At 38.6% G+C, this 18332-nt stretch overlaps 2 protein-coding genes across 8 annotated transcripts; one reads left to right on the forward strand and one right to left on the reverse strand.

The window, feature by feature from the left end:
• Positions 1–347: 347 nt before the first annotated feature.
• On the reverse strand, positions 348–12134 carry Cdk12 (Cyclin-dependent kinase 12). Of its 7 annotated transcripts, none has more exons than XM_023389985.2 (12): positions 11189–12134; positions 7353–9484; positions 6700–7189; positions 5820–6617; positions 5311–5738; positions 5046–5242; positions 4770–4974; positions 4420–4688; positions 3871–4038; positions 1516–1816; positions 1021–1141; positions 348–952 (listed from the first exon to the last, which is right to left on the reverse strand). In XM_023389985.2, the coding sequence occupies exons 2-12, from the start codon at positions 9477–9479 to the stop codon at positions 654–656; spliced, it is 5403 nt and encodes a 1800-aa protein (XP_023245753.2). In that variant the 5' UTR covers positions 9480–9484; positions 11189–12134; the 3' UTR covers positions 348–653. The 7 variants fall into 7 exon arrangements, 5 of the variants coding, with proteins under 5 accessions (XP_023245753.2, XP_014214963.2, XP_089449521.1 ...); XM_014359477.2 differs by having other exon boundaries at positions 7353–9487; XM_089593395.1 differs by lacking the exon at positions 11189–12134 and adding an exon at positions 9989–10708.
• A 1072-nt stretch (positions 12135–13206) lies between these two features.
• Positions 13207–17036, forward strand: LOC106644115 (uncharacterized). The gene is made up of 8 exons (XM_014359501.2): positions 13207–13858; positions 13939–14093; positions 14183–14334; positions 14405–14716; positions 14863–15290; positions 15389–15712; positions 15787–16268; positions 16351–17036. The coding sequence occupies exons 1-8, from the start codon at positions 13733–13735 to the stop codon at positions 16487–16489; spliced, it is 2118 nt and encodes a 705-aa protein (XP_014214987.2). The 5' UTR covers positions 13207–13732; the 3' UTR covers positions 16490–17036.
• Positions 17037–18332: the final 1296 nt, after the last annotated feature.

Consider the following 18332-nt stretch of genomic DNA (forward strand, 5'->3'; position numbering starts at 1 on the left):
AGATTTTTTATGATAGAAAAAATCCTAGTTTCAGAATTTTGTACTAATAAAATTTTTTCATTTGCTTGGAATATCTGGGATTTACATTAATTAAATTCATTATAAAACAAAATATTGTGGTTTTGTTTTTTTATTAACGATTGGTTTTTTGGTATTTACATAAATGTTTCAAATATACAATGAGAGCAGATAATCTGCAAAATATTCTACTTGATAAAGAAATACGCTTTATGTACAACTTCAGACATTTTTAGTATAAATAATTCGTTTTTTTTTTTTACCATAAACACAATTCGTTTTGCTTTATAGTTAATGCAATTAACCAACAAGTAATGTTATAAGTCTAGAATTATAACACTGGATAAATGTCATTTATTACACAAAATTCTGCCATACTTGAGAAACTACTCTGTCAGCAAAAGTAAGACTGATGAAATAAGCAGTAGTGCAACTACTCTTGTCTTAAAATTAAGTTAATCTTCACGAAATTATACATTTTACAATCTATGAAAAGTTACGTACATTATTTACAATAATCATTCAAAACTTTTCTAGGAATCATCTTTTTTTTAATTTTTTAGTCTACAATATCACAAGCGAGACAAGTTGTCTGTACTTACATTATGTACATTTTATACATAAAATGTTAAATTTTATGGACTAAACGTAGATCGAGAAGACGTGGAGGGTAGAAAAACGTTTTTTGGCAGGCTAACTGAAGAAACGGATTTAATTATTGGTCGACCTGCACTAATGGAGACACTGGAGGCACTTGGGCTGCTTGGGCATGTCTCCAAACCATAACGTGACATCAAAGCGGACAATGCGGTCCTAACGCCGACAGTAGCGATTTGTGACCATCGGCTACCCGAACTTACTGCATCATCACCAGCGTAAACAGCGTGCGCGTCGAAAGAGCTCTTTTGACTTTTATTTACTGGGAAAGGAGAATCTGAAACATTATTATATTTTTAAAAAGTCCTTCGTGGCTTTTAATTAATTGTCCAGATATCTACTAACCTAGCATTGGTGGATTTAGGACAGGTTGACGAGGATCCACTGATCCGCTCTGCTTTACGTTGCTGGCCAAGCGAAGCTCTGTGTGCAGTTCGGCTAATAATTGTGCTGCTTTTGGATCAGTCTGACAAACAATTACAGCATTAGTTTTTATTTGTTGAATCAAAATATCTAATTTCTCAGTACTTAAGGAAATATCGATAAAATTAAATTTGTCAACATCAAAAGTAGAATGTAGAGCGTTGTCAAATGTGCTAGGTTAGTTTTAATCATAACAAATGTGCGGTATTTAAAATTTTACTTGTAGATGCATTTCTTTGATAAATAAAACCTGGAATTAATTTTATAAGAAAAAAAAGTGATCATGGCGTAATAGAAAATGACAATTCTAGATAATAAATTTATTTAGTTTTTAAACAGACAAAATAATAACGTATTAGTCATTCTTATAAAAATAAGGGTTATTAATAAATCAATTCATTGAAAGTGAGTTTCTACCTCATTATCTGTTTTAAGGGACATAAGATCATCAACGCTGATAGGTTTTCCTTGATTTAGGGCTCCTGTAAGACTAGTTAATTTACGAGCAAGACTGTCTTCCGTTGTATATTCTGGAAAGTGAGATCCATCTCTGATATTACTTCTGGGTTTCACTGGTGGTGGACTGTTATAACTGTATGGTGAAGAGGCGAATGGAGCACTTTGGCTAAACATTCCATCGCCACCCATCACGTGTGGTTCTGAACCATATCGCAGGACTGAACCATAACCTGCCTCCATTTTTAATCTTTTAGATGACCTGAAATCAACAATATAGTTTCCATTGGTTATTCTCATGACAATTAGCAACAAGCTACTAATCCAACAGAAAATTGCTCGATTTCACTTCCAACTTTCCGTTCAAACAAATTTACTTATTTCACATTAAAAATCACAATGATTGGAAAAAATTTAATGCTTACTTAATTTTATTATGCAACACATTCGTTGAGTACATTACAGTCAGAATTAATTTTTTTAAATCAAGCAATTATCTTTCTACCATTATTTTCACATTAAGCATCAGAATATTATGATCTAATGATGAATTTATGTAGTTAATGTCTGATTAATAACACACAGGGAACCATGACATATGTTTGTTTATGAACCACAGTACAGTGAATTATTGATTGAAGTTACGGAAAAACATGTTAATTGTTTTAGTAGGAAAATATTTGATGGATGGTTATTTTTGTATGAAGCCCAAAATGATAAACACATCTTATTAATTTAAGATTAAGGTATTGGGGAAAAATCATTACCTACATTATTCATAAAAGCTCTACACAAAATTCCTTTATCACAATTGGCCACTACATTTTTATTTCCTGAAACACAAGTTTTTTTTCACTTTGTTAAGTTTTTTGACAAGTTTATTTAAGATCAGCTTAATAATTTTACTTATCCACGATTTTAAATTCCACATAAATATACATATATGAGATTTGATAAGTTAAAATATTAAGGAATTTACATTGCAAAAAAATGATGAAAGTATCCTCTGAAATTATTAAAAATACTTCTAAAAATTAAAACTTGAGAGAAATTTTTTTTTTAAACCGAATTCAAAAACATTTTACATCATTTTTTTACATCAAAATAGAAATAAATAAAAAGTAAATTTGGAAAAAAAATTGAAAGTTTATTATCATTATTTCTAGGTATTGTACATTATAAACATAAAATTACTTAAATAATAAGTAATACTCAAATGCATGCGATGTGGAACCACATAATCGTAAATAAGTTGCTACATTACTGGCAGTCATTAAAAATTTTTTAAATTTTTTTTTTCATGATGCTTCATATGAATGAATAAACTTTCTATTTTTCAAGTATGATCATGTAATTTTACATTTTTTTATAGGTTCCCAGTGTGTACTCTGTATTGGAACTGTCAATATTGTTTTCAATGATTTTTATTGCAAGGCTGCAAAAGGAAAATATTACTGCTAAGAAATTATTAAAAATTAACAAAAGTAAGGCAGTCAACTTCTGAATTAAATCTATCATTACTTTTGTTTTTGCTTCATAATATAACAATAACAAATTTTCTTAATTTCATTATTTTATTTTTGTTTAGTTAAAAATCTTAACACGTAAAGATTGTCTTAAATAATAATATATTTATAATTTGTTTCAACCGTAAAGCAAAAAGTGTTTCATTTATTACATAAAAATAACAGGTCAAAACAGCCGTTAGATAAAAGGAAAATGAAGATGACTTCTGATGCATAAAAAATTTTAACACTCCAAAATTCATGGCTAACATAAAAATAGTTTAGAATAATAAGCGTATGAAATATGCTTATTATTAATCAACAATCTTCTGTAACATCCCATCATAATGCGAGTTCTTCATATGGTTTGTCTGGACAACATTGTTAAGCAGCCAAGCAATCCTTTGAATCCATGTTTTATTTACACAAAAGATTTTCCTTACAAAAGTTTGTAGACCTATTATGTTGGCATCATTGCATCATTATTTGTAATATTTTTTCATGCTTTTTGGTATTTTTTTTTTTTTCTTTTTTTTCTTTATACATTATTCAATAGACGAAAAAATATGTTTCAAAATAAAAACTGATAACCATTCTAAAAGTTATGTTTTACAGATATCAACTTTTTCTGTACAAATAGGAATCAGGTTCATTTATTACAATTTATAATCGTCTAAAGCTCTTTAGGTAGGGTAAAATATAAATAATGTACAAAGTTGTGTTTAAATTATAACCACGCACGGGCGCAGTCCTTCAACACATCTGCTGGAATTATGACTGATCGTTTCGTCAGTTGTCTACTATTACTCACCCCCCAACGTCGAGATCCTCGATAATTTTTTGCATGCCGTCTCTATTTGATACGGACATCAATGGAATTCCGCCTTGTATTTCTTGTTGTTTTCTCAACTGTCGTCTTTTATTCTTACTCCACAGCTCGTGACAATCTTGCCACGTTGGCAATTTAGGTATCGGCATTCTGTAATCATATATATTTGCATGTAATAAAGGAATAGTTTTGCTAGAAGATCATAGATTGCATGTGCCTTGATTTCGAAGCTTTTGTCACAGATGACAATTGTAGGAATGGCACAATTGATTTGCTGCTGAAGAATGTCTCTATATTCTTAGTCAGTTAAATAATTATTTTTCTGCTTCAGAACAAAAAAATGGTATATACTAATAACGAGTGCAAGTAAAAAAAGGTATTAGATTCCACATATTCATAACAATGTACATACAGTTGTAGGAAATTTTTTACTTTTTTTTATAAAAATATATTTAATGCATTTTTTTGGTCTATAGTATCTCTCTTTAACTTATCCTCTATGATTTGTGAAGTATGTGTAATTGAACTTACTGTTCTGGATTCACATGTTTAAGCCATGGGCTCTTCAGAGCGTCAGCAGCTGTTATGCGCTTGTCCGGATCCAACTCCAGCATTTTATCCAATAATTCTAACGCAGTACCTGGCATGAAATTAAAGTCTTCTCGAAGCCTTCGTCTGTGTGTTTTTTTCGGTTTCAAAGTATGCCATAGAGGTAATTTTATCACAGTTGGCCATACTGCTGGCGTTGGTGTTCCACAAACTTTGGATATATAATCCAGTTGCATCATTTCCGTGTTTCCCTGAAAAAAAAAATGAAAAAATTCATGACCACGGTAAAATATTTAATTTATCTTTCAGAAGGTGAAAAAGCATTAAATTACAGGAAATAATGGTTTCTTTAAAAATAATTCTCCTAAAATACATCCACAACTCCACACGTCGATTGCAGGACCATAACGTTCTTCTCCCAACAATAGTTCCGGTGGCCTGTACCATAAAGTGATTACTTTGTTCGTGTAAGGACGTTGCCTATCCTCTGCATTGTACAGCCTAGCCAAACCAAAATCAGCTAACTTGACTTCGCCCCTTTAAAGAAGAAGATATTGTTCATTATATAATCGATGCAAGATGATTTTATGAACATTAAAAAAACTTACTTGTTGTTCATAAGAATATTGGAACATTTAATATCACGGTGTAGAAAGTTTTTGCTGTGACAATAGTTCAAGCCATCGAGTAACTGCTTCATTATGCTGGAGTTATTCATCTCATTAAATTCGACTAATCCAGACTCTAACAAACCCATCAAGTCGTGATCCATGTACTCAAAAACCAAGTAAAAAGATCCCTTGTCCTATAAAGTAAATAAAAAATAAGCATACAAGATTTTCAATGAAATGCATATGTTGCGAGAATTTTTACTTTTCGGAAATCAAGAGCGTCTTGTTTATCAGTAACGATTTCCCTCAGATTGACAACATTTTTATGATTAAGCTGTCGCAGGATTTTGATTTCTCGCACAGCCGTGATCGGGAATCCATCTTTTTCATTTTCTAATCGTACCTTTTTCAGAGCAACAATAACACTAGCCCTTTTGTCTTGCGCTTTGTACACCTGACCATAAGTACCCTCACCGATTTGATCAAGGACTTGAAACACATCGACACACCTTTCTCCCCAATCTCTGCCACCAGAAGCCGACATAGGTATGTTATTGTTTCGTAAACCCTTCTTTTTCAATATTTTTGGTCTTTTCAGCTTTGGTTTTGGAGGTATCCGTTCGATTTTGTTCCGCGGTGGAGTCGATACCGCGTCATCATCACCACTAAGATCTTCCGTACCAGCAACGACTGAAAAAAAAAAACCATAAACAAGTTAAAAAAAATATTTTACTGATCTAATACTGAATTAAGTAGCAAGAGGTTTCTTACCAGGTGGCATGGGTAGGTCTTTGATACCAGGTTTTTTCGGCTTTGGAGTGACAGGTGTAGTGCTACCGATAATCGGAGTCAACTTTACCATTGGCTTAGTTGGAGGTGGTGTAGGAGAACGACTTGGCGGGGAGTCTATGCTCTCTAGATCGTTTTGATATGGGCCAGGAGGCATCGGCAGCTTATTGAGGATACTAGTTTTGAATGAAAGAACTGGCTGCTTTGGCGTATCAACAGATTTTATAGGAACTGGTACAAGGTTATCGGGGGTACTGAATAATTTGGCAATAGCCGAGGTAGTAGGGAAAGCAGATGTGGTCACAGGAGGTGGCCCAACGGGAGGGGCATTATGTATCATAGGAGGGAGTACGGGTGGATGTGCGGTAATCATCGACACAGCAGGTGCGGAAGCAGGTGTTGGGGTTGGGGTTAGGATAGGAGCAGGGGTTGGAATTAGAGCTGGGGTTGGGACTGGTGTTGGAATTGGGACTGGAGTAGGGATAGAAGTAGGAGTGGGAGTCGGAACACGAGCGACGACTGCCGAAGGAGGAGGTGCTGGTACGGGTAGAGGCACTGGGACAGGCACTTGAGGTAGACCTGATGATATGGGAATAACTGGATTAACGTCTGGATGATGAGCATGATGTGGCGGATGCTGCTGCTGCTGCTGCTGCAAATGTTGCTGGAGTTGCTGTTGAAGCTGTTGCAACTGAGGCTGTAATTGTACCGGCTGAACTACTTGTGGCTTTTGCTGTGGCATGTGTTGTGTTACAGCTGGCAAATTCTGAACAGCTGTTGCTAAAATAAATTTTTTTTTCAGCAACTTTTTTTGTACTTATAAAAAAATTTTCATTCGAGATATCCAGCAAAATAATCGTACCTGTTATCGATACTCCCGGAATACTTGCAATGGGTGCGTCGTTACCCGGAGCAGGAGAATTATTATATACATGTGCGGCCTGAGCTGCAATGGCTGCTCCAACCTGCAACGCCGCTGTAGATGCAGAAATCTCCAGCTTTGGTTGTGGCTGTTGTTGCTGCTGCTGTTGCGTGAACATTGATACAACGGCTGGTAAGACAGGTGCCACCGGCAACGGAGGTGTCTTAGGAGCCACAGGCGTGTCATTTTGCGTTGACGTGTCCAAGGTGGTAGCATTAGGAATGAGAACTACCGGTGTAGGAGCATCGGTCATAGAATCATCCACAGCGAGCGGGACACCAATCAGGACGGTGCCTGGCACGGCTGGAACCAATGTCTCCGTTGCCACTTGCACTGGTGCTAGCGACTGCACCTGTGTCTGCAGTATCGGCGTCTGCGCCTGCACCTGTGTCTGTGTCGACGTTTGTATCTCTATTTGCGGAGTCTGTGCCTGAACAGAAGGATTAAGGGTGCTATTCACTTCAAACAATGTACTATTTATGGTAAAGAATGTAAGCAATCAAGAAGTACGCATATACTTTAGAAAATAAATTGATACAAGATAAAAACAACAGCGAATGTCTAATATCAGTTGTTGAGCAAACTGTACGTACCTCTGGCAACGTAGGCGGTAGAATGTTCGTTTGAGGAACGGGTATATCAAGAACGTCGACGGTCAAGTCTACATTCGTAAGAGGTGTCGTAGCAGCTGTTGAGGACTTATCGTTGTTCCTCTCGATGGTCGTCGTTGACGAGGAGCCGTTACTGTTGTCCTTGTCGTCCGAGCCTTCAATTATTTGCACATCGTCCTGACTAGCCTTCTCTTTGGCTGCTTGTAGCCTTTTGAGCGCGAGTTCCCGCATATTGCGATCCTTGACCAGTTCGGCGAACAAGCTGGTCTGTTGGACCTTTTCCGCGACCTGGAGCTTATGTTTCAGGAGGCTATTCGGTGACTTGCGACGGTGAACCGGCGAGGGTATGCGCGAGATCCGTGGACTCCTCGAGCGGCGCTTGCGCGACGATTTGTGCGACTTGCTCGGCGAGTGAGACTTTTTGGGGGTACGGCTGCGCCGTCGGGAGCGAGAACGCGAGCGCGACTTGCGCCAGCTACGGTGTGGGCTGCGTGACCTCGAGCGAGACTGGTGCGCCCTCGAGGAGGACGAGCCTACTGGGCTCCTCGCTAATTTTCTCTTGTCCCTCCTGTCTTTCTCGTGATGCCTGTGCCGCCTCGAGGAGGAGTCTTCTCTTCTTCTCTTTCGGCTGGATGACGAGGGCGACGACCTGTTGATAAGCAAGTCGTCGGCCCGGCTCTTTCGATGCGAGCTCGGACTCAGGCTGTGCCTGCTGCTTATCCTGTGCATCGAGCTGTGATTCGAGGGACTGTAGTCCCGACGCCTGCTTCCCGAGGTCGGACTGTGCTCCCTGCGCCGTTTACTCGAAGACGAAGACGGCGGCGGACTGGTCGGACTGTGAGGCCTCCGTCGACTCGAGCTGACGTGGTTCGGGCTTAGGTGAGCCAGAGAGGACTTGTGTCGTGAGTCTGGGCTATGCGGGTGACCACTACCGCCACCGCCACCACCACCTTGCTTGGACTTGCTCGAGTGGTGATGGTTATCGGGCGTGATGGCTCGATGGGGCGGTAGTAACGGAGTGTGCGGTGACTCGATGTGCCTGCCGACGACCTGCTGCTGGTGCAGCATGGACGCGTGTATGGACGCAGACTGCGGGGGCGTTGTCATGTGCTGCCGTGAGGGTGGTGACTCGAGGTCCATGTCGCTGGGTGAGCGCCGCTCAGGTGGCGTGGCAGGTGAGATTGGCGAAGTGCTCGCCTTGTGGCTCATGCGGGGCGGCGAGTGGCCGGACTGATGCTGTTGCTGGAGCCGCCAACTGGTCAGCGCTTGGGAGTGCAGCAGCTCGCCGCCCGCGACCATCATACCTGTGGGGCTGACGCTACGAGAGGCGCGCTTCGACTTGCGTTTTTTCTTTTTCTTGCTGCTGGACACACTGGAGCCCGGACTGAGGCTGACCCGAGCTTTTTTCTTGTCGCGTTTGTGCTTTTTCTCTTTGCGGCGAACGCGACGCTGCTCTTCGTCCACGTAGTTACCGGCCATGGCGACCTCAACCGAGCGCAGGAGCGCGGGAGACGTAGGGGCGCCGTAGTGCTGCTGCTGCGACTTTTTGGATAGACGCGTGTGTACAGGTGGCGGGGGCGATAGACTGATGGGCGATGTGTCGAGTCCACGGGTAAGTTGGGGATCAGCAGCAGTCCCCCCATAGTACCGGGGCCTTAGCAGTGATTCGGGCACCTCGCCGTCCGTGTAGCTGTGGCCTCCGCGACTGTCTTCTGATTGGATCTCACCAGCCTCTGGTTCTGAAAGGTCCTCACTGCTGACGTCCGAGTACTCGACGAGGGGCTTTTTGGTCAGGGACTGGTGGTGTCCGATGCCCGAGCGGCTGTCTCGCAAACGCTTCTTCTTTTTCTTGCTACCACCGGCCCGGCGATGGTGCCGGCGATGTCTACCCAAGCTCAGGCTTGAGCCTCCCCCTACTACGGACTCGACACTTTGAGCTACGACTGCCGCAGCCGCGGCTACTTCGTAGCTCCGGCTGGAGCTGCCACTAGGAGCACTGATGCCAAGGGATAACAGCTCACTACCGCCGAGGCTGGTGCTGTCTTTCCTTCGCGAGGACTTGTAGCGACCGTTGCGTTCCGCTCGCTCGATATCACGACTGCTAGGCATGTCACCTACTGACAAACAGATGAAAAATCAAACAATTAGTTTGATTGCTTATGATCTGGTGCAATATGTGCTTCTTATGCATTCTACTCTAATGTGTTCAATTGTTTTGAAATTTATAGAGATAGAATTCTAACTTGCATGAGCTATTAGATATCCAGCATTTTCTTTTCTTTCTTTTTAGCTATTAGCGTTATTAGATTCTTTCAGGGAATTTTTTGTTCGCAATATTACTCGGAATCATGCGTAAAATTTAAATGTTTAAACGAAAAAAGGGCAAAATTGACCAATTACTATGTCTGTAAACGGTTAAATTGACTAATTAACCATGGATAAAGTATTTATACTTAATATGGTTATTGTGCCGTACTTATGCACAAACTCTACTCTAATACTATTGCAGAAGAGCTTGATTAGTACGTCTACTTGGAAGTAATGGTAATGTAATGAGTTATGAGTAATGTTGTAGTACTTATAAATTGCTGGATACAGTTCCAATTTAACAAATTTACCTCATTGTAAGTGCTATGGTGGTGAGTAAAAAATGAAATCGTGCATGCAACTTCTGGGCTGGAAAATTTGCAACTAAGCAACAACAAAAACATCGACACTCGAGTCTTATTTCGAAAAGTCACCACACAAGCGTTTCCAGCACTACGTATGAAATTTAATTTTCAAAGTTAACGCACAGGTAAGTAAAGTCTGCACGTCTGCAGGGCAAAAGCACATTGGACCTGCACTTGGCCCACACATTGCGAGTAACCTAAATCGGAGAACCCATATCAGTATGGGGTCGGCACAGCACGTCAAGCATAAGCTCTCTCTCGACACAGTTTGCGCCTTAGCTGCTGCAACTTCTCGGACACTGGAATCGGCGTGCTGTGCAGGCAACTAACAATTAACAATCGTCCAGGTAATCACCCCGTGGGAGATAACCGCACGCGAGACGAGCGCATGTACTTATCACGCATAGGTGTGCTAAGGTACATTACGACCCTGTCGGCTTGATTCTCGACTCTACCAGTCTACAACTGGTGATGCGCAGAGTTCCAGATACCGCCTTGTCGTCGTCGTTGCTCCAAAAAAATTACATATGCTCTGTTCCTTTCAATACACACTGTGCCAGCCATGTACCCTCATCCCTTTCTTTCTTTTTCATTTATAACCAACGCAGCACATCAGTAGATGATAGCACTAAGCAGAACAGCATTTTGCACTGCATGCTCATCACAGTCGAACACACATTTTTAACCTATATATGCACAAGTACGTATACCATGCACAAGCGAATACATCGGAGAGAAAAAGAGCAAGAAGGAGGACTGGACTACGGGGAGAAGGGTGGGAGAGCGGACATTCATCGTTTTTCGGAGTTCCACCACGTATGCAGCAGCAGCATCAAGATCGATCGTTTTCGTAACTTCCTCGAGATCATCACGGATCACGGCGACAGGATCAAACAATCCGGAGGAGGTAGGCCTCTCGCGGCGCTCAGAGCTGTATAGGAATTTGTTCGGAGCATCGCTGAACGTCCGCATCGACATCGGAGCGAGTTGCGACCGCCATTGCTGCACTCTCGCGTACCACGAAACCCGAAATCAGATCATCGCCGAGGAAGCTTGCACCGGTGCATTTATGAGGTTACAAAGCAGAGGGAGAGAGAGGAATAAGCAGTCAGAAAAGTAAAGACAGAAACAGTAGCCGGGACTTACGTGCAACGCTCAATCGGTGATGACGCGGCGCTGTTCCAGGGCCTGTGACTTGGCATCGAACTGCTGGTCCTCCTGGGAGCAGACGCGCGCCTCAGGATCCTCTCGATAGTCTGGGTAGTTGTGGCCTTCCAACGATGTTTTTTTTCTATTGTGTCCCCGGGGAATACCCCTTACTTCTAGGAGTTTTTTTAATGTAAATTTTTTTTTTTCTTCCTATACACGTCTTGACACGCGCGCACTACTTTTGCACAACACACGTCCGCGGTCCGGAGTTGTTTTTTTTTCCTCCAAAGAAGTCCACACGGAGACAAGGTTATTGCAACGTCGTGGCCTCGAAGCACGCGGTCAAGGAAGAGAAATAGCTACGAGAAGAGCGAACGTCGTGGTGTAGCTTTAATGGCGCCCTGTTTTCTCGTCGCCCATGCGGTTGTCTTCCTTATTTTCCTTCTCTCTCGCTTTGTCTTTTTCAATTATCGACGCATCATGTCCTCATTGTTATTTGTTGTATGTATCGTCAACGCAGGGCGTTTAATTATTAATTTGTTGGAATGTCTCGGGTAGCGAGAACGAGAGATCAATGTTCGTGTGCATCGAGCGCGCTGGCGATACGTGCAGATGTGGCAATATGGACGGCCGTGCTGCCGCAGCAGCGGCCATTTGGACTTTTAGAGGCGTATACACCGCAGCGGAGAGAAAAAATATATGTGCTCTGATGCGCAAATGCGTAAAAATATGTATGTGTGCGTGTGCTCTAGATATTATCCTCTGCAAAACGAGGAGGCACGAAGATTTAATATGTTTTTGATTTCAATTAAAAGAGCTACAGAAAGATGTAGTCGCGTGAGAATGAGATCTCAAAATGTTACGGATCTCGACTCTCCCCCAAAAATTGAAAGTTTAAAGATGCGATAAAAAGCGTCCTATTTCGTCGCGATCGAGGCCGTGACGTAACGCGGAATGACGAGCGATGAGCGAGGAGCGAGGAGCGAGCCGCCGTATAGCCGAGGAGGCGACTCGACTTGGCCAATTGCGCGTCCTTCTCTTCTGCTTCTGCTCTCTTTCTTTCCTCAACAATATCAATGCAAAAGAGAGGATAAGAGCGACCGACCATTCGACCAATTGCAGCTTAATATATACGGAAGTCGTCATTTCGATAAAATTTCGAGTTTGTGTTGACTGTTTATGTGATTCGTCAGTGTCAGAAGACGTCAGAATTAGAATTTATAAATTTATCTATATCTACAAACTCTCTGTTTTCTTTTCATGCACAAAAAAGCTTTTTTTTTATTTACTTTTTTACTTACAAATAATAAATTTACGAGTACAAAGGGCTTAAGTTGTTGATTCCAATTCACGGTAATGTCACGGTGATGATGTGTTATGTGTTTTTTGTACAATTTGAATTCTAGCAAGAAATTTACTTTACTGCTTTTATTGACTGAGTAGAACTCTCATTTCAATTCTATTTAACAATTCAATATTTACATGTTTATAAAAACTGGATGTGTTAAATTAATAATCAATTATACTTTAATCCCAAAAATCCTAGTCGTTTTATACGACTCGTTCATTCAGTTTCATTTTACCGTCCATCGATGAATTGTATTCGGTTATCAGTCGGCAACATAGCAACCTTCAATATTATCGCGATAGATGTTTTCCGCAATGCGCGCATTCCGACGTTGACGTCCGTGACAATCCGTGCCTAGTTCTTTGCTGACAACTTCAAGTGAACTAACTCCCGAACACATCCCGTGTATATTCACACTTTTTTGCAGTTTTTTTAAGGTTTGCACGTTGGTAGTGAAGAACTAGGCACAATTCTGACGGACGTCAAACGCGTGAATACGGACGCAGTCGGACTATGCGGCTGCGACCGTGCGGCCTCTTACTGGTCTGCACTGGCCAGATTAATTACGGAACAGAGCTCCAGTAAATTCAAGGTAGTTGACTTACCGACTTGACGATAACTTAGAGCACAACCCAAAATTATACTTTTGTAGTTGTTTTTATATCATGCATCGTATAAATTGTGTATAAATTTAAGGTGATATAAATATATTCGCAGATTTCGCATAGCGAGGCTTGCTCCAAAAACAGTGATCAGTTCCGAAAGTAAGTACACACAAGGGTACGGAAAGTGTGGAAAGACCCGAGGTCCGAATGCCTGGATGGTGTTGGATATTGTGTCACGACGACGACGTTGTTAAATCGTTCGTAATGCGCACTTGACAAACAGAATTTCGACTTTCAGTTTACAATATAACTAAACATTTCACGCCAATTATTGCATGTTCTCCTACAGTTGCTTTGCGTGCCGTGCTAATTGAAGAAAATAAGTTTTTTCGCGTGTGTTCACGGACGAACCTCAACATTAAAAGCCTCGCATAACCCTCGGACCTCTAGTTGTTTCGGATTTGAGTTTTTCGGAGCAAAGCAAGAACCATAACACAACGTTCTGTTGGCCAAACTAATGTGGTGATCTTTGACCTTCTGGCCTGTGCTTTTGTGGTTGTTTATTATTTTTATTTCATCAACAACGTTATGGATTCTTTGGAGCCTATGGACGTTGACAGCAGGGAATTCGAAGATTTACTCGAGGAAGGCGAATTAGGTGACTACGAGGAAAACAATCGCATTTATCGAAAACCAATAGCTCTCGATGAAGTGGTAAGTATTGATGATGGTTTGTTTCATGTTGACAATTTTGACGTTGTTAATGACTCATGTTCTTATACTTGTTCCTGCAGATACCGGAGCCTATCAAGGTTAAAACTTTGGTGACAGGTGTGGATATATTTAGTAAAAACACTCAGGAGAAACTTCAGGAACGTGCCAAACGTTTTGGTATTAAAAAAGAGGATGAAAAAGCTTTTTTAAAAGATGCGGAAACGTTGTACCAAAGGTGTGCTTATAATTTATAAAATATTTACGTCATTGTTAAAGTTTAGAGTTACTTGCTTAAAAATTTTTATTTTTTTTTTATTTTTGTAGTTTCGGTATTGTTGAGGGCACAGACAGCGCACAAGATTATCGATTGAATGTTATTCATATGAGAGGCACTCAGAAAATGACCACAAAGGATATATTTAAATACTTTGAAGACTATGCTCCTGCTTCGATTGAGTGGATCAACGAATTATCTTGTAGGTTGAGAGTGTAGAAATTCATTAAAAATTAAAATGCTATTTTGAATAATTTTACTGCCAATTTTAGGTAATGTTGTGTGGTTGGATAAAATATCGGCTGCTAGAGCCATATTAGGCTTATCAAAAAAAATCACAGGTTATAAACAAAACTCAAAGCGTAAATTACATTCTGATGATAATACAGAAGACGATTCTGACGATGATGTTATTATAAATGGTGATAATATAAAAGAAGAAAATGCCATACATGTTAAGGACATTAGATGTCCACTACCCCCTGGTATTTGGAGAAAAGGACGTGATTACAAAGATACAAGAGATATATTCTTGAGGTTTGCTACCATAATGGATAAAAGACAGTACTTAGCAGAGAAACCAGGTGAATAGTTTAAATATAAATTATATCTTTATAACATGCATTATTATTGAATATTTTTGTAAATTAATATTATATGAGGCATACTGCTTTTCGGTTTATTAAATAATTACAAATAATAGATAAAATAATTATTTACTATGCTTCAGCATTGAAAGGAATATTAACAAATTCAAGAAAACGCGCTTACAAACAGAGAGAACCTACACCTCCTCCAATAAGCGCGAGTACAAATGGTATAGCTGCAAAAAATCCTTGGGGAAGTCTTTCAAAAAATTGGGGCGTCGCTGATTTTGTTGAGGATGATTATTTGCCGAAAAAACCTGTAGAACCACTTCACGGTGTTAGAGAAAGATTAGGCTTCAGATCTAGGGACAATAATGATTTGTTGGATGAAGAATCTGCGGTAATTGAACTTTCAGACGACAGTGTTATTGTTCAAGAAGATAGTGCAGAAGAAGAAAGCTCTCATGAAGAGGATGACTGGTGTAGAAGAAGCAAATTACCAAGGATGCGTATGCATGCAGACGATGAAGAAGAAAAGCTAGAAAAACGCAAAGGGAAAATCAGAAGTTTGGTAAGTAAACAATAAATCCATCATGAAAAAGAATATTAATTTATAATTTGAAGTGATGAGTAAGTTGGTGACCAAGTTTCGTTTAAAATTGTCAACAGGCGCATAACAGAGCGAGAAATGCTAGCAACAATTTCAGAGAACATGATGATTATGAAATAATTGATGATGTGGACGAGGTTGATGATTTTAGGAGAAGTGATTTGAGAGACAATGATTACGGTGATGGTAATGACTTAAGGAAAAGGTTAATTGCTAAGAGAAGATTACCACCACAACCACAACCAATAGTAGAACACAGAATGTTAACAGCAAGAAGAAAATTACCGGCAAAACCATATCCAAAACTAGAACCTGATATTCAAGTTGTTCTTACAAATCCTAAAGCACTAAAAAACAATTTCAGCAATCTTGATGTGACAGAGGTATGTTTCATAAACCTAAAAATAACAATATAATTAAATCTTGAATTAAAAACGTATCGATTTACTTTATGCAGGATGAATACGAAAATGACAATGACAGACCTTCTAAAATAATTTTGCCAACGGATGATGATGATGATGATGATGATGAAGAAGAAGAAGGAGAAATCATTGATGATTCTGATAGTGATAGCAAAGTAGAATATGAAGAGGAAGAAGAAGTAGAAGAAGATGAAGAGGTAGAAGAAGATCCAGAAGAATTGGAAGAAGAATTAGAAGATCATGACGATGAAGAAGAAAGGATTGAAATAGAATCAGATACAGATACTGAGACTAGCGATAGTAGTAGTATTTCAGAAAAAGAAGTGCAAGGTCCTAGAGGAAGTGTGATCAAGGTGGTACCCCGCAAACCAAAATTACAATCAACGGTTACAACGGTGTGGTCACGATTGAAAACTTCCAAAAATAATCGACGCGATGACGATGACGACGACAACAATGACGATGACGATGACGATGACAACTACGATGATGATGATAAAACTTTAGCAAAAAAGTAAGTTCTTATTCATTTAATTTTTTTAACCTTAGCAGAATTTTTTTTTTTAATTTTATTTATTTTCCATTTTTTTCCGCAGATATCATTCTAAGGCAGATTTAAGGCAGACATTGAAAAAAACTGATTTAAGATCGCGCATCGGTAAAAATCACATTAGAGGGCGGTCACCACTGAGAATAGAACTAAGGAATGATAAATATGCGGGCAGACGAGAGTAAATCTGATTAGAGAGAAGCAAACAATATCAATTGTTGAAAAAAATAGTTTGATTTTATGATGAAATCGACTTACAAAAAGGCTGTTATTGCCTTTTTTTTACTTATTTGTACATGATCTTGAATAGCCAATATTGAACAAAAATTTTGTGAGAAGTAGTAAAAATAAATATTTATTTAAGTTTAGATTAATTTTTTCAATGCTTTATTACGTCATGTGGAGCGTCTGGTACAATAACAATAAAAAATTGGTAACAGGATATATTAACACGCATACAAGTCAATTAAACACATGAAGTAAAATTTTAAGGAAACGCATAAAGATTGCAATTACTGCTGGTATCTTTAGACTAAGTGATGTACATGTATATTTGATGTGAACTGATGAAAATAGTAATTGTTTTAACGAATTTCAAGACGTTCACTTGACTGGTTTTATATCAATGATACTCAACAATATAATTTAATTGTTTTTTTGAGAGATACTACTAAAGATGTAGTAGAAGCATAGTGTATGTACATATATACATATATATTAATGTAAAAAATAAATGCGTATTGCGTCTTGTAAATTTGAATCATTGTAAACTTACGTTATTTTATTTCTTTTCTATTTGTATCTACAGCTACAGTTCTGTGTGGATTCAACAATAAAGTAAAGACTTTGATAATAACACTTTGATATTTTAGTGTCATTTTCATTTAATTTTGAGTAAGGTATTTTCAAAGACTTTACATTTGAAAAATCAAAAGTTACCATTCATTTAAAATAATATGTACATAAATATTTTTTAATCTGGCATTTTTTATTAAAAATTTTTTGAAAGTTTCACAGACATTATTTATTTATTTAAGAAATCCAACGTTTCGGTTTTAAATACGTATTTTATTGATTGATTTTCATAAAATTCATGCTTTGGTGAAATATCAAACATGATCTTAAAATATGAACTTGAATGTCCTTTAAATTACCGCAATCGCTTGATAAAAACAATGCGACGTTTTGCACAGAATATATCTAATTCAAGCAACTTTAAGTAAACCTAATGAATATTGGCATTTGTGATTGAAAACATCAACAGTGATGTTAATTGGCATAATTGTCACAACATTTTTATATTACGCACATCTAAAACTTTCCTCATTTTCTTAGAATATTGATAATACATTTTTTTGTCTACATCATGTGTATAGAAAGAAGCCAAATTTTTTTTTTTTTTTTTTTTTTTTAATTTAATCGACAGACATTTTAAAAGTAAACGCCGCGGTCGAGCGCCGGCGTTTATAATAATATAAGTATATGTAACTTTTTGAAGCTACCTTTCAACATGTGTTTGCACGAAAAACAAACTAATTAACATCGTCAATCTGAACTTGAGTGGTACCACGTTTTTATTTTGCAAATCACTACACAGAAAATGTCTCTTTTTTTTTTTTGTTATTAAGGCAACACGTTGGTTTAGTCTTGATAAAACGCGTGTACCTGCCTCTCACATTTCATAAATTTTTAATCAATATCTTTGTCGAGAAATTTTTTTTTTTGTGTTTTTTAATTTTGATCATCGAAGGGGAAAGGCAATGCTGTTGCATTTAATTCTCATTTACGACTTTTTGTATTTTCCAAGCCAATTCATTTTTTTTAAGGCATTTTTTTTTGCCAAAGCTTTAAAATTATCATTTTGTTACATGATCAAAATTTTATATAAATCAACTGCGTTTTTCGTCTACAATTTTTTTACGTACAATAGTCGTTATGTCCAGATTTCTTCGAAAACTACGTAGAGACGTACTCTCTAATTTTACTACAATAGTTTAGTTCTTTCTCACGATTTTTTACTCTTTCTTT

Source organism: Copidosoma floridanum, unplaced genomic scaffold (assembly GCF_036245765.1).
Source record: "Copidosoma floridanum isolate Cflo_tuat_1 unplaced genomic scaffold, Cflo_Japanese_pri ptg000019l, whole genome shotgun sequence".
NCBI lineage: Eukaryota > Metazoa > Arthropoda > Insecta > Hymenoptera > Encyrtidae > Copidosoma > Copidosoma floridanum.

What these genes read in the sequence shown, in the direction of transcription:
- Cdk12 (XM_023389985.2), bottom strand. Translation starts at nt 9,479, where the DNA reads ATGCCTAGCAGTCGTGATATCGAGCGAGCGGAACGCAACGGTCGCTAC. An exon ending in AAACATGTGAATCCAGAACA is followed by an intron (nt 4,039 to 4,419) that starts GTAAGTTCAATT and finishes ATATGATTACAG; the next exon opens with AATGCCGATACCTAAATTGC. An exon ending in GAGGATCTCGACGTTGGGGG is followed by an intron (nt 1,817 to 3,870) that starts GTGAGTAATAGT and finishes TGTTGATTTCAG; the next exon opens with GTCATCTAAAAGATTAAAAA.
- LOC106644115 (XM_014359501.2), top strand. Translation starts at nt 13,733, where the DNA reads ATGGATTCTTTGGAGCCTATGGACGTTGACAGCAGGGAATTCGAAGAT. An exon ending in CAATAGCTCTCGATGAAGTG is followed by an intron (nt 13,859 to 13,938) that starts GTAAGTATTGAT and finishes TTGTTCCTGCAG; the next exon opens with ATACCGGAGCCTATCAAGGT. An exon ending in GATAAAACTTTAGCAAAAAA is followed by an intron (nt 16,269 to 16,350) that starts GTAAGTTCTTAT and finishes TTTTTTCCGCAG; the next exon opens with ATATCATTCTAAGGCAGATT.